Genomic DNA, 15,008 nt, shown 5'->3' on the forward strand with positions numbered 1-15,008 from the left:
TGTCTGTCCCCCAGGGAGGGGGTTATATGTAGATCATTGTGATCGGTTCCCCTTTTCTCCCCCACCTTACCTTTACCCTCCTGGTATGGCTACTATGCAGTCTTTTGACTTTGACTTTCATCCCTCAAATTAATTTGCTGGAGAGCATCCGAGTTGTTTCATGTTTCAATAGTTCATTCTTTTTAGTGCTGAGTAATGTTCTGTGTCTGTAGGCTCTACAATTTGCTTAAACCATTCATTCATTGTAACCCAAATATTAACATATTAGAAGCCTCACGATTAGCATCAGGAAAGACTAAACAAATTCCTCATCTGATCTTATTGGCTGCACCAAATTATCTGATTTCTGTTGGAATGTGGCACTACATCTTCAGCATATTTAGACAGCGGTCTTTAAAAACTTTTCTGAGGGGTTATAAAAAAGCAAGGAAAAAACCAATTAATTTGTAGTAACTATTGGCACAATGTTGCTTTATAATGTTGTTATTTCCCTGTTTCTGCTGAAATTTCTTCCTGGAAAAGATTATTTTTTTGTACCGATATACAACTCAAAGAGATAGTCTGATTTCTTTGATATTAGAAGTTCTGCTGTAAGCTACTTGTGTGCTTGCTGACAGAGGTCCTGCACTTGCTGTTTCAGGGAAGGAGTGTACCCAAGACGAAAGTACCGCAGCTGCCATCTTCACGGTTCAAATGGACGACTATTTGGGTGGCAAACCAGTACAGAATAGAGAACTTCAAGGCTATGAGTCTACTGATTTTGTTGGCTATTTCAAAGGAGGTCTGAAATACAAGGTAAACACCACTCTCAAACAAGGTTCCTTTTTAACCTCTGTTTTCATACACCGAAAATATGTTAAAGGTAGGGCTTTTTCTCTGATTGGGTTTTGTTTTAAATAAAGTTCAGTGCTTTTAGTTATGCCTTTTCAAGAATGCTCTTTTAATATTTCATAAGTTTACTTTAATAATTACTAAATTATTATTAATATAGTTAAAGTAGCTTTCTTTTTTCTTCCACAGTATATATAGCTTAGTAAAGAATATTTATCATCAATTGTGTGAATCTAAGAAACAAATATTATTCAAGGAATTAAATAGATGACTAAATAAAAGACTAACATTTTAACATGCTCAATGCATTCGGTCCCATGTGTAAAAGTGTCCAGGGTCCTGGGAAGTAGCCAGTAACCCTTCTAAATCCTCCATCCACCATCTCCACTATTAGTATTCTGTTAAATGGCACAGGAGACCCATTGCAGACAAACATTTCAGAAACATATGGATACAAGAAGACCCTCAACAGGTTTTCTGCACACCCCACCACTATACTCTTGCAGCATATCACCTGTTATGGATTGAATTGTGTCCTTTCAAAATATGTGCCAATTTGTCTGGGCCATGATTCTCAGTGGTTTGGCAGTTATGATGTAATTTGGTAGTTACATAATGAAATATGCTTTCCTCATGCTGTGATCTGATGTGATAAACTCATTAGTTGTAAATGACCTGGGGTGGGCTGTAACACCTTTTTTTAGGTCACAGACCTAAGGTGGGTTTCCCTGGAGTGAACCCTGCTGGTCCCAGGGTTAAACATTGGGATGCCAAAGCCAAGTGTAGCAGCCAATTCAAGGGAGAAAGATGCGGCTGCCTGCTCCTACGAAGATTTATGGTCTCAGAAACTTTAGGGGGCATTTCTACTGTCTGGTAAGGTCCCTATGAGTTGGAATCTACTCAATGACAATGGGCTTAGGTTTTAGGGAGGCTTTCATCTATTATGTTAGAAGAGATACAAAGAAAAATCATGGTGCAGAGAAAGAGGGCCTTCAGTACCTCTACAAAAGCATGGTCAAGAGCAGAGTGGGTCCTTTGGACTGAAGGGTTCCCTGTGCTGAGAATCTCCTAGACCTAGATGCTGATTGATGCTGGGACACATGGAAATCTCCAAGGAGTACCAGTCCCCCTGATGTTAAAAGGAGCTAAGAACCTTTCCCTAGAGATGCTAGTGAAAGTTTTCTCTGATAGCTGGTGCCCTGAATCCAGACTTCTAATGTTTGTAGTTGTGAGATGTGAAGAAGACAAAATTCCTCACCAAGCGAGCAATAAACAGCATCAGGATAAACAGAGAAAAGATTGAAAGTGTCAGGATTTCATTTCATGTCCATGGAAGCAACAATCAAGAAATCGAAGGATGCTTTGCAACTCATCTGTTGCAAAAGACCTCTTTAAAGTGTTCCAGGGCCCAGCCTTTATTTTGAAGAGTAAGAGGAGCATCCCCAAGCCATGGCATTTTCAGTGACCTCGTGTACACATGACAGTCAGTGAATGAGGCAAACTGAACAAGAGTTGATAGAGTGTAATGATATTATTGCCAAAGAATATTGGGTAGATCATGGCCTGCTAGAAGAAAAAACAAATCTGCCTCGGAAGTACAGCTGGAAGGTGTCTTAGAGTGAGGAAGGTGTCTTAGAGTGAGGAAGGACGGTGAGTCTTCATCTCATGTACTTTGAACACGTTACCAGGAGGGAGCAGTCCTCCGGGGTGCCTGAGGGTCCGTGAAGAGCGAACACTCTCAGTGAGATGGGCTGACACAGTGACTGCTTCACTAGGAGTTCAAACATATCCACTGTGGTGAGGATAGTGTAGGAATGGGTCCAGTTTTGTTCTGTGGCCCATAAGGTTGCTGTAAGTTGGGATCAACTCAATACAGATAACAACAGCAATAAACTGTGAGATAACAAATTTCCATTTGTTAGTGCCAGACAACTATGGTATCTCTGTTAAAGCAGCACTAGATGACAGAAACAGAACTGGATATCAGGAATGGGGTGTTCTAGGAGATGCCTAAAACATAGACATGGCTTTAGAATTAGGTAGTTCCTGGAACAGTAAAGCTAGGAGCCAGGGTGGCACAGTGTTATTCGGGCTGCTACCTATAATGTCAGCAGTTTGAAACCATCAGCACTCTGCAGGAGAAGGACGACGAGGCTTTCTACTCCCATAAAGATTGGTAGTCTCCCAAACCCACAGGAATAGTTCTTCCTTGTCCTGTAGGGCCTCTGAGTCAGAATAGACTTAATAGTAGTGAGTTTTTAAAATAGTAAAAGATTGCCTTAAAGAGACTGCTGGTACAATTATGGACGTAAAGACCATTAGTGAGGGCTCAGAAGGAAGTGAGGAGAGCTGAACACTAGAGGTGGTGAGAATCAGTAACAAAGAAACGGTAGCAACAAAAGTAAGAGACTGGCATGAGATGGCATGGGAGCTGACCTATGCAATGAGACTGCTGAGGGCCATTGTGCCGCAGCTCACTGGTGACATGAGGTGCGTCCAGGAACAGATCTGTAAAGTTCACGAGGTGTCTCAAACTTGCCTGAGTGGAATAGAGACCAGAGTTGGCTGTTCCAATACTGGAGCAGAGTTTTAATTTATAATTCCTTCATCCTAAATATATATATGACACATACCCAAATATGCATAAACATGGAATATTCAGTGCCTTGCTTGAATATTTTGTGATTTAATTGAGATGAGGGCAAAATACATTTCCTTCTCTTATCTCTTTTGAAATTAATTTTTTGTTCTTAACTATGAACCACCTTATATATGCTCTCATTTTATTTTAATCATATTAGCTCCTATATTTGATGATCCTAAAACTTCCAACAGCTTCAGGAAGCTGGGTCTTCTGTGTGGTTTGGCATCACCTCGATCATGAATCCATCTTATCACACATCACTTGTTTGACTTTGAGCAAGTGCTTAAGCTCCCTGTGCTCATTTCCCTCAAATATATTATAGATACAATAACAGCTGCTTTATACTGATGCTGTACGCATGGAATAGTACGTTGAATGGTAAAAATACATACATAGTATTTTACAAGTTTCAAATCAATAGAGACCTTTTGTTATTCTTCACCTCACAAACTATGAGCAGGACTACTGAAATCAAATTTCTGGACATGTGTTTGAAAGTGGGCATTCTAAAAGTAGTTTTTGCAATGATTGGATATCTATTACTTATCAGTTGTCAACATGTTACAACCACCACAAATCAGCATTTGCAGAACAATGATGTGTGTGAGTAAAAGTCAAATTTATCAGCAAAAAGATCAAATCTCTATCTTATCATCAGAGGCACTGAGCATATGATTGTGCAGTTGCAGCAAAAGGACGTGTGGAGGCCGAGAAAATTCACCTCCCCCCAAAGCAAAGACTACTATCTTCTACTTAATTTCATCCCGTCATTAGCTTGAAGTTCACATATGTCATTTAATCCAAACAACATGTTTGGGATGTAAATTTCATTACCACCATAGTATAAATAATCAAACTGAGGCTTTGAGAGACTGTGTAATTTGCCAAGGTCTCATGGCTGGTATGTGAGTGGGTGGACAACTGAATCTAGTGCCTGAGTTTGCCATCATTATATGATGTAATCAACGTAACTAGATGGTTCCCATCTTGGAATGCATGCCTAGTTTAAAATTACTGTAAACAAACAGATACTGTATCTCTTTGGAACAGACAGTAATTACTTGACAAAGTCTACCATTGTCAATTCATTGAGAACTCTATGGACTATAAGCATTAAGATAATTTTCTGGTATCATTTGATTGATTTGTATTATATTTATCTAAGTTTCTTTTTATGGGGTGGTGCCCAAAGAGGGACTAGATTATAGAGGATTATTACATTTCCCTTAAACTAAATCTCTGACTAATCCTACCCTTTCCAAGCTCAAAATACTACTACCCCCAGTCATGACTGTAGTTAGTGACTACCAGTCATCTGTCTGCAAGCCTGTATTTATGATGCTCTATTTAGAGAACTACCCGCAACCCCCCTCTTGCTTGTCTTGCTTGCATTCCGCCTCATGAAAGGAGGAAAAGCTTGAGGACTACAGGGTTAATTCACATAATAGTCACCGAGTAATTACTTTTTGTCTGATATAGGAACTCATATAATGCAATACGTAACTTCATTTTATTGGGAGCTAAGACAGATATCATAGCATTCCATTGTTCAATCACATCAAGCAGTACAGCAGGTAACTTCTTTTGTGCACCTGTGATAGCAAATGATGCACATCATTTCACAATGAATTGTGGAAATAAAGATGATAGACACTAACATTAAATGAAAAAATGAGACTGCAAATCATGTAAGAAAAAATAGTTGATACACTGACTTTTCTTAAGCCCTTTTGTTATTTGATGTGGTTCATTTATTTTGTTTAGTCTAGTTTTAGTTTCATTAATGATATACAACTAATATACTATGTCTCTCCAACTTAGAATAGACATACTCAGACCTACTGTATTTAGTAAACACTGATTGTCAGGAAATAAAGAGGATGGCTGATTCTTTAGTATAAAAACAAGATTCATAAACAGAAGCAGCCCATACCTGGCCAGCACTCAGTTCCCTGCTTCTATTTGAACACTGACAATAGGAATAAATGGGCTGCCTTGTTCTCTGGCCTCTCTTCAGCTGTATTTGTGGTCTCCCACTCTCCTTCGACCTCCTTTCACGTTTGTTTCCTGATATCCTCCTATGTCTTCTCATTAAGTCACTACAGTAATTTCCAAAGGGCACAAACTAAGGTGCTTTCTTTTTGTTTATGCAACAAGGCTTTATACACTACTTACAGGGTTAAACAGAATTGTTAAAATAGGCAGGAGAAGAATCAAGGTGACCAAAAGAAAAACGAAAACCCCACATCAATCAACCTGTTGAAGATTGTGGAATTTTCTCTTCATTGTACTTAACTTTTCTACCGCACACAGGAGAGTTACTGTGGCCTGATAAAGCACAGACTTTGCACTAAGAACTGTGGGGTTTTATATTTTGCTCTGTCCAGTGAGAAGCTTCATCTGTTTTCTCTTTGTTTTGTTTTGCTTCTTCCCATTGAACAGGCTGGAGGTGTGGCATCTGGACTAAACCATGTTCTCACAAATGACCTGTCAGCTCAGAGGCTCCTCCACGTGAAGGGGCGGAGGGTGGTCAGGGCCACGGAAGTTCCCCTGAGCTGGAACAGCTTCAACAAGGGCGATTGCTTCATCATTGACCTGGGAACTGTAAGTTTGCATACTTCTTAGATTTCTAAAGATGTCATTGAAGATCATGGTTTTCTGCACAGTAGGAAAAGGTCCATGCTGATGATAGATGTACACATACTGTGTGAATAATTGGCAAGAGTTTAGATGCTACATCAAATTTGACTTCAAAGTTTTTATTTTCTTTGATAAGTTTAGAATAGGGTAATGATTTAGTTCTTCCTCCCATTGAACAGAAATTGAATGATTTTAAATTTATTTCCTCCTCTCTCTGAACAGAACTTCCTCTAATTATTTTTGTATTTAATTGTGTGTTGGGGGACATAGCTTGAGGGGGAAATTGATTCCCCCAACAATCAAAGATTTTTGAAGACTCTTTAACTCTAAGGTTTATAGGCTCTGGAATTTAAAATGGACACAGAACAGGCTCTGAACGGCTTCCTGAGGATTGTAGAAGAAAATGTAAACTTATTTCACACACACACACACACACACACACACACACACACACACACACACGTCAACAGGTTGTCATCAAGTTGATTTTCAACTCATGGCAATCACATATGTGTCAGAATTGACCTATATTCCACAGAGGCTTTCAATTGTTGATTTTTCAGAAATAGATTGCTAGAACTTTCTTCCCAGAAGAAAGTTGGTGAATTTAAGGCTCCAACCTTCCAATTAACAGCTAAATGTGTTAATGGTTTACACCACCCCGAGACTTTATGGATATATCTACATTTCTCAGTATGAGGAGATTTCAAAAAGTTCTTGGGAAAATTCCATGATCTTTTCATTTAATTTTTCACTAACTTTTTGATTCCCTTCTCATCAGAATCCACAATGTCATGTTATTTCACATATTTCAATTATTGTAGAGTTTATTACATTGGGTGGCTTCTTAAGAGTTGGGATCAACTTAATCGCAACTGGTTTTTGTTGCTCTTAGGCACCATCTAGCCAATTCCAACTCCTATTGGGTCATGTCCAACAAAGCGTGGCAACCACGGGCCCTGTCTGGTGTTTAGAACAGGGACGTTTCCCACTGATCATATAATTCACCACTGACATTACTTGAAAGTGTTAACCTTTTATGTATGTAATAGAATGAACTTATTTTACAGTTTAAATAAATCATTTGATTAACCTAAATAGCTTCCAATTCAGCTTTTCAACTATAAGGGGGCTCCAACATTTTTTTCATTGTGGAAAAATTGGATTAAAAGATAATGGATTTTTTCTTTCAAGAACCTTTTGCCTCCTCAGATTTGCTCGTTATCTTAGGCAAATGATTATCCTCTCGGAGTCTTGGCTTCCTCAGTTATTTTTTACATCTGGTTCTGACCTTAGCTGACTATGATCCAGTCTCATCTGCCACACAGTCAAGGCTGGGAAATGGCCACTATTGCTTATCTCAGTTTCACACAAGGAGAGAAAGCTTTAGGACCCTGGAGAGAACCTCTTGCATTCATACAAGTGATGTAGGCTAGGATCTGGGTTTGTTATTATTCATTTTCAGTTCATTTTCTTTTCCTGCAATAACTTGATAGAATATATAATGGAAAGTTCCCATAGCAGAGTGATTTGCTTGTGGATCCAGAATCTGTACCCCACAGAATTGGTGATGCCTACTGTTTTGTCTGACTTAGGATGTACTGAAAACACATTATTCATTAGAATAAAATTTTGTACAATGAATATTGATTGAATTTCCATAATGAGTTAAGGTGGATGGGTTGCCGTGCTAGTGGCTTTTCTCATAGGTAATATTTGTCCATGGGCATATGACCTCCAAATCCAGGCTTACAGAATAAGGATAGCAAGACTCAAGGACATTCACCTCTCCAGTAGGGAACGATCTTTATTTACTACAGTTAATCATCTTAAACTACTTTCAGGTCCTCTTCTCCACCCTGTTTAAGGAACCATTTGGAGTGTTTGTTTTTTGTGAAAGAGCTTGTGCTTTGTTATTTTTATTGTAGAAAGTTACAAAATCTGGCAGGAATATCTTAATACGAATTAAGCACTGGCCCCCTACCTACAGAAGAGCCACATGGTCTTTGCTTATGTTACTGACCTTTAGCCAGATGGTCTGTGGCCAAAGTTTTCTAAATGGTCATAGTTCTGGGAATGGATTTTGGAGGCTGTATTAGTTCACAAAGAAGGATATGAAAATAGAAATTTCTGTACAATACCACTTAATAAAAGGTGTTAAGCTAATTTTCAACATCTGTATTGAAAGCTACAGAGGAAGCGGCGCATTTTTCTTTACATTTGTTTGATTACCCAGGGGTGATAAATGAAAGTTAAACACCTACAGCTGTCACCTAAATCAAACCACCTGACCAGAACTAAGGTTATGCATATGACTTAAATCCTGAATCATGATCATGTTTGAGGGATGACAGTTTTTTAAATTAATCAGTCAGTGTTATTAATGTGATATGTTATATTCTTCAGAAGCACTTACTGTTTCATAGGATTTTAGACTGTAGTAAATAATGCCTAGATGTGACAATATCATTTCCTCTATTTGAGGTATTAGATTTAAAAAATAATATTTTACATCACTTTGCTTGTTGTGGTAGTTATATAATCTGGTGTCAACTTGAGACCATTATGAGTGAAGGGGTGTAGTTTAGCCTGTCAGTCAGGTCACAGCTTGATGGAGGACCTCATGTAGAGGCACTATGGAGATAAATAGTTCTCTGGGGGTGGGACAGACACTCTTCCTGTGAGACATTCCCGATGACAAGCCACATGGAGCTATGCTAATAAGAGCCAGAGCCCTGGAACTGGAGGAGCCACGTGGAGACCACTGCCAGCACTGAAAAGCTTCCACCGCCACTGGATCCTCAAGACTTTCCACCCACTGGCCTGTGATCTTCCTGCATTCGGCGTCATTTTATGTGTTGTGTGAGTCTGAAGAGGTATTTATAGACTGGTATCAGATATATGGGCTAATATCAGACTTATGAACTTGATCTGGACTGCGCTAGGATGTTTTCTCCATATACAACTGCTCTTTTATATAAAGCTATTTCTTACACACATAATGCACCTACATGAATTTTTCTCTCTAGTCTACCTGGACTAACACACTCATGAAGAAAACTATCAACCTTTTACAGTATGATTTATATAAATCCTACTGTATTTAGTGCAGTTAGAAAAGAATACAGAACAGGGCTAGATTTGGCCATTTTGGAACTTACTACATCTTTGGAAAACATTTATCAACTATACATTTTGATGTTAGTGAACTTGTTATTCATGATTTTATGTTCCTATTAGTTTTAAAATGACACATAGGAGGTATGCGTAGACATACCCTCTAAGAGTTTTGCAACAAAGGAATGCTAAATTTGTTCATGTTAAACATTAATGGGGAAAAAAGCCCACATGCTCAAAATTTAGGAACTGCGGCTACTTCTTTTAAAAATATTTGTCAGAGGAGAACTAGATTTCAGTTGTTCGCGGTGAGTCACTGATGGAGTTTGTTGCATGCTCTGATGCCTTGTGCCGTAGTTGGTCGGTTATGCAGGTTTGCTGCATGCTCCTCGCTGTTTATAATTGATCAGCCACTCCCTCTTTGCTCAGTCAGGCAGCTGTGAAAAAGCAGCTGACCTTAGCTTGCACTTCCTCATCTCGTAACCAGTCTTCCACTCACACTGTTTGACTTTTGCCCCACCACGAATGTGACACATGTGAGCGTTTGCTGTGTTCACCATGACTGTAGGACGAGTCAGCCAGAGAGGAAGTGCGCTGGGCTCTTCTCCCAAGTCCCTTGCATCTGGGTTTGTTTCTTACTACCCTCTTTTGAACCAGAAAAATTGGTCTTACACCATTTCACATTTTCACTTATTTTAGATCCTAGTCCCCAAGGAAAAGGGTCTAGCTACTGAAATGCAAAGTGAACTTTTTAGAGAGCATTCTCACAAAACAAACTTCTGTGGTTGTTGTGTCCCACCAAGTCTAGTCTGGCTCATACTGACCCGATAACTGCAGTGGTGAGACTTTGGTTTTTTGTTTGTTTCCCAAAAGCTGTTTATCATGCATTGGGTGAAGCTTGACAAAGCAGATGAGTTGTCCATGGAGCAATTCATACATCTTATTTAGTCATCGAATTCTCTCTCTCCCGTGTGCCATTGCTTCCTTTCTGTGATGTCCCCTGACACTTCTCCCTCCTTCATAACCCTCTGTTCCCGGGCAAACACTGTCTCCTGGGTCCCAGATGGTTGATTGTTGTAAAGAGTGTGCACCTCCCTAGTGTGGCTCTGCCCTTTATAGACCTATTTTCTGGATGAAAATTGAGCGATAGGGGTGAGTCAACTCCATACCTGAAGGGTGGGTGGGTCAGGGCCACAGTGTCAGGGGTTTCACTGGTCTTCATTCTACCTGGTCCAAGCAGGCCTGGTCCCCTTGATGATTCTGAGTTCTGCTCCACATTTTCCTTCCACGTTCTCCAGAACTCCCCATGGCAATCCTTTTCAGAGCAGTTCACAGGGGTGGTGGGGTACCATCTAGATCTTCTGAACTCAGGGTTGTGCAGACTGATGCTTGCTTGCTCCGTCAGTCTATTGGGCTGTTGCTTCCATCCATCTGCACTTTACTTAGGACTGAGAGAGATCAACAGTTGTCCTTTAGATGGCGCCTCCCAGCCTCCCGGATGCCAGTGTCAAAGTTGTAATCATCATGATGGGAGCAGGTTGCCACATCTTTGTCCCGTGGCATGCTGGTCAACTGAAACCTCAGACCTTTCAGTCAGTATTGACCTCAGTGCCCAGGGTTCCCCCCAGCTAAAGTCACTCCAGCACAATCCATGAACACTGGCGACTTTCAGACTTAGTGTATATTTTGGGTCAAAAACACTTACTTTGAAACTAATAAGTGAACAAAACCTTCTTTGTTCCGGATAAGTTTATGTTGGTTCCAAATTTCTGTATCCCATCAGTTTTTTAAGAGCAGAGCCTTCAGGCAGTGAGGAAAGATAAGCCTTTCACCTCGATCCCATCACCACTACCCACTGCCATTGAGTTCATTTCCATTTATAGCCACCATGTCGAACAGAGAAGTACTGCTTCTTTGGGGTTCAAGGCTGCACATCCTATGGAAGCAAGCAGCCTTGTTTTTCTTCTGCAGAGCAGCTGATGGGGTTGATCTGTCCATTTTATGGTTAGCAGCCCAATGGGTAGCGCACCCTCGCCCCTCCCATGCCTTTCCTCTTCTGTGCCAGGTGTTGTCAAGCCCATTCTGACTCATGGAAACTCATGGAAACTCATGTGACCTTTGGGGAGCGAATCACCAGACTTTTTCACGTGCCTCGGAGTAGGTTCAGACCATCAGCTCTTTGGTTAGTAGTCAAGGACTTAACTGTGTGCATCACCTCGGCTTCTTCCACAGGTAGATGTTACTAACTAGTGGAGATGCACACACACACACACAAGGGCAAGACAAGGTAGAACAGGAGAAGCAATGGAGAAGAGGCATGCAGACACAGTAACTAGGGATTGTGTAGGGGCACAAGGAAAGACAAGTCTCAACATATTAGGATTGTATTTTAATTATCTGATTTTACACATCTGAATAATCTAGAAGATTTAAAAATACGGCTGCCTGTGATTTGCCTTAGAGATCCTGATTTTAAAGTCTTGGGGTAGAACTTTAGGATGAGTATTTTTTAAGCCTCCAAGTTGTTATAATTATGTTGAATAGGCCCGAAGCATCAATAAATCAATTCAATGTAGTTCTTCCTGTTGTTAGATGCCATGTAATGGCGCCCACTCAGAGTGACCCAATGTACAACAGAATAAAACACTGCCTGGTCCAGCACCATCCTTAAAATCCTTCTTGTGTTTGAGCCAGTTGTTGCAGCCACTGTTGCACCCAACTCCTGGAAGGTCTTTCTCTTTTTTGCTTACCCTCTTAGTCCAGGTTGACTAGAGAAACAAATTCAGTGGAACTCATACGTGTATAAGCAAGAGCTTTATATCAGAGTAATTGTATGTTAAGAAAACATCCCAACCCAGTCCAGTTCTAGTTCATAAGTCCATATTAGCCCATAAGTCCAATAATCATTCAAAAATCACTCTTCAGACTCATATAGTCCCATGCAATGATGCAGTATGCAGGAAGATCACAGGCTGGTGGGTGCAAAGTCTTGTGGATCCAATGGTAGTGGATGCATCTTTGGGGCTCTGGCTGCCATCAGTGTAGCTCTATGTGGCTTGTCAACAGGAATGTGTAGCAGAGAGAGAGTGCTTTCTGCCTCCAGGGAGGGAGAGAAGAAGTTCCCAGAATCCTCATGAGAAGGCCATGCCCACAAGGAAGCATCATCAGGCTAGGTCCTGTTTGACAGGCTAGCCCCCACCCCTTCCTTCTATCTATCAAGTTGACATGAGATTATGTAACTACCACATCCTCTACAAAATAGTTGAGCCATTAGTTTATGTGATTTGGAAGGACAATTGCTAATTGAAAATAAGAAATTTTAATTTTCTCTGTTAAAAATAAGGGCAAGTAGCTATCAAAAGATATAGCATCTGGGGTCTTAAAGGCTTGCAGGTAAACAAGCAGCCATCTAGCTGAGAAGCAACAAAGCCCACATGGAAGAACAACACCAGCCTGTGTGATCACGAGGTGTCGAAGGGATCAGGTATCAGGCATCAAAGAACAAAAAAAAAATCATATCATTGTGAATGAGGGGGAGTGCAGAGTGGGGATCCAAAGCCCATCTGTAGGGTCATAGGGAGTAGACAATCTAGTCAGGGTAGCAACAATGAAACATGCAATTTCCCTCTAATTCTTAAATGCTTCCCCCCCCTTACTGTCATGATCCCAATTCTACCTTACAAATCTGACTAGACCAGTGGATGTACACTGGTACAGATAGGAACCGGAAACACAGGGAATCCAGGACAGATAATCCCTTCAGGACCAGTGGTGAGAGTGGCGATACTGGAGGGTGGAGGGAGGGTGAGGTAGAAAGGGGGAACGGATTATAAGGATCTATATATAACCTCCTCCCTGGCAGACGGACAACAGAAAAGTGGGTAAAGGGAGCCGTCAGACAGTGTAAGACATAACAAAATAATAATAATTTATGAATTATGAATGGTTCATGAGGGAGGGGGAGTGAGGAGGGAGTGGGAAAATGAGGAGCTGATACCAAGGGCTTAAGTGGAGAGCAAATATTTTGAGAATGATGAGGGCAACGAATGTACAAATGTGCTGGACATAATGAATGTATATATGGATTGTGAGAAGCATTGTATGAGTCCCCAATAAAATGATTAAAAATAATAATAAGGGCAAGGGTTCACCTCCTCCCTGCTCTTTAACAATTCATTTTATAGGTAAGTTGTCATTGTAAACACTTTCTGTGTCCCTTTGAAAAGCTTGTAAACATTAACTTTGACCTGACAGGCACCATTAATCCTCCCATACCTCTCAGTTTCCTGGAAGATTAGTGTTATCATCAGATGAACCATATTGAGAATCTACCTCAAGTCTTGAAGATCCTAGTGAATCAGCAATTTTACTTTGAGAACATGAGTACCGTGGGAACCAACTTAACCCGGTTATGACTTCTTTCTTTGGATGCAATCTCTAGTTGATTGACAGCAAAGCATTATATTCTAGGTTAATACTTAATCTTTAAAGAAACTTATCTTTCTGATACATTTTTGTGAACTTTTCTTGGTTGGGAATAGATTTTTTTATCTATTATGTTTCCCCAGCATTGGTAGAGATGGTCTTAGATCAGTGGTTCTCAACCTGTGGGTTGCTTCCCCTTTGGGGGGTCGAACGAGCCTTTCACAGGGGTCTCCTGATTCATAACAGTAGCAAAATTACAGTTATGAAGTAGCAATGAAAATAATTTTATGGTGGGGGGGTCACCACCACATGAGGAACTGTAATAAAGGGTCACGGCATTAGGAAGGTTGAGAACCACTGCCTTAGATAAAGTGTGATTGTAAGATTCTTTGGTTTGCCAAACACTTGACTAATTCACAGAGAATAATTTCACCTAAGAAGGCAATTTCCCAGTATTGACTTTCCCCTACTAAATGCTGTCACACCAGCAGCCAAGCTATAATTGCTCAAGTAATGTTTCCCTTTCCCCTCCATTGGGCATCCAGATAGCATTGTTGAGCTTTAAGCTTCCTTCACTACCTGAGTGATTAAGCATTTGAACCCACCTAGAGGAACCTATGAAGACAGGCCTGGCAATTTCCTTCCAAAATGCCACAGCCTTTCAAATCCTATAGAAGAGTTCTACTCTGTGAACTTGGTGTTGCCATGAGTCAGAATGGACTTAATGGCCTGGGACAACAACCACCTTCAGTGCTAGCTGCATGCTCTCCCTCAGTCATACAGTTGTGCTCCGTGGACCCTTGCAACCACTGCCCTGGGTATCAAGCCGTCCCTGCCTTCGCACACCCCTTTATTCATCTTCTGTCCTATATTCGTAGGGCTTTAAAACACACACACATATAGTATTTAGCTGATGAATGTTGAGTTCTCTTCCTTTGAGAAAATTGCAAAAATAAGATATAAATCTGACCTGGAAATCCCACTAAACGAACTGGACTTTACCTTAAACACACCTGTAGCAGATTAAAGGAACCAACTTGGACTAGATGCTGAAATGCTCTAGTTTGAGACAAAGTGGATAACTACTATCCCAAGGTTATGGATTTGGAAGTCATCAAACTTTGGTTCAAATGTCTTACTTTGAGGGTACCTAGTAATTGGTAACTCAATACTACCATATATTTTCTATTTTCATACTCTCTTTACTTTTTTATGAAATGTCTTAGTCTAGCAGGTATAGCTCTGTCTTTGTTTTTTTTTAAAATCATTTTATTAGGGGCTCATACAACTCTTATCACAATCCATACACACATCAATTGTGTAAAGCACATTTGTACATCATTCTCAAAAC

At 40.4% G+C, this 15,008-nt stretch overlaps 1 protein-coding gene across 1 annotated transcript in view; it reads left to right on the top strand.

Moving 5' to 3' along the window:
• Nucleotides 1-15,008, top strand: part of SCIN (scinderin) — an 85,906-nt gene that overhangs the window by 5,479 nt on the left and 65,419 nt on the right. Inside the window, exons 2-3 of the mRNA XM_004702689.2 lie at nt 641-795; nt 5,918-6,079. Of these exons, the coding sequence (XP_004702746.1) occupies nt 641-795; nt 5,918-6,079 (317 nt within the window). The remainder of the gene's footprint in view (nt 1-640; nt 796-5,917; nt 6,080-15,008) is intronic.

The sequence above is a fragment of the Echinops telfairi genome, unplaced genomic scaffold (genome assembly GCF_000313985.2).
Source record: "Echinops telfairi isolate 266 unplaced genomic scaffold, ASM31398v2 ScPeMD7_23;HRSCAF=83, whole genome shotgun sequence".
Taxonomy (NCBI): Eukaryota; Metazoa; Chordata; class Mammalia; order Afrosoricida; family Tenrecidae; genus Echinops; species Echinops telfairi.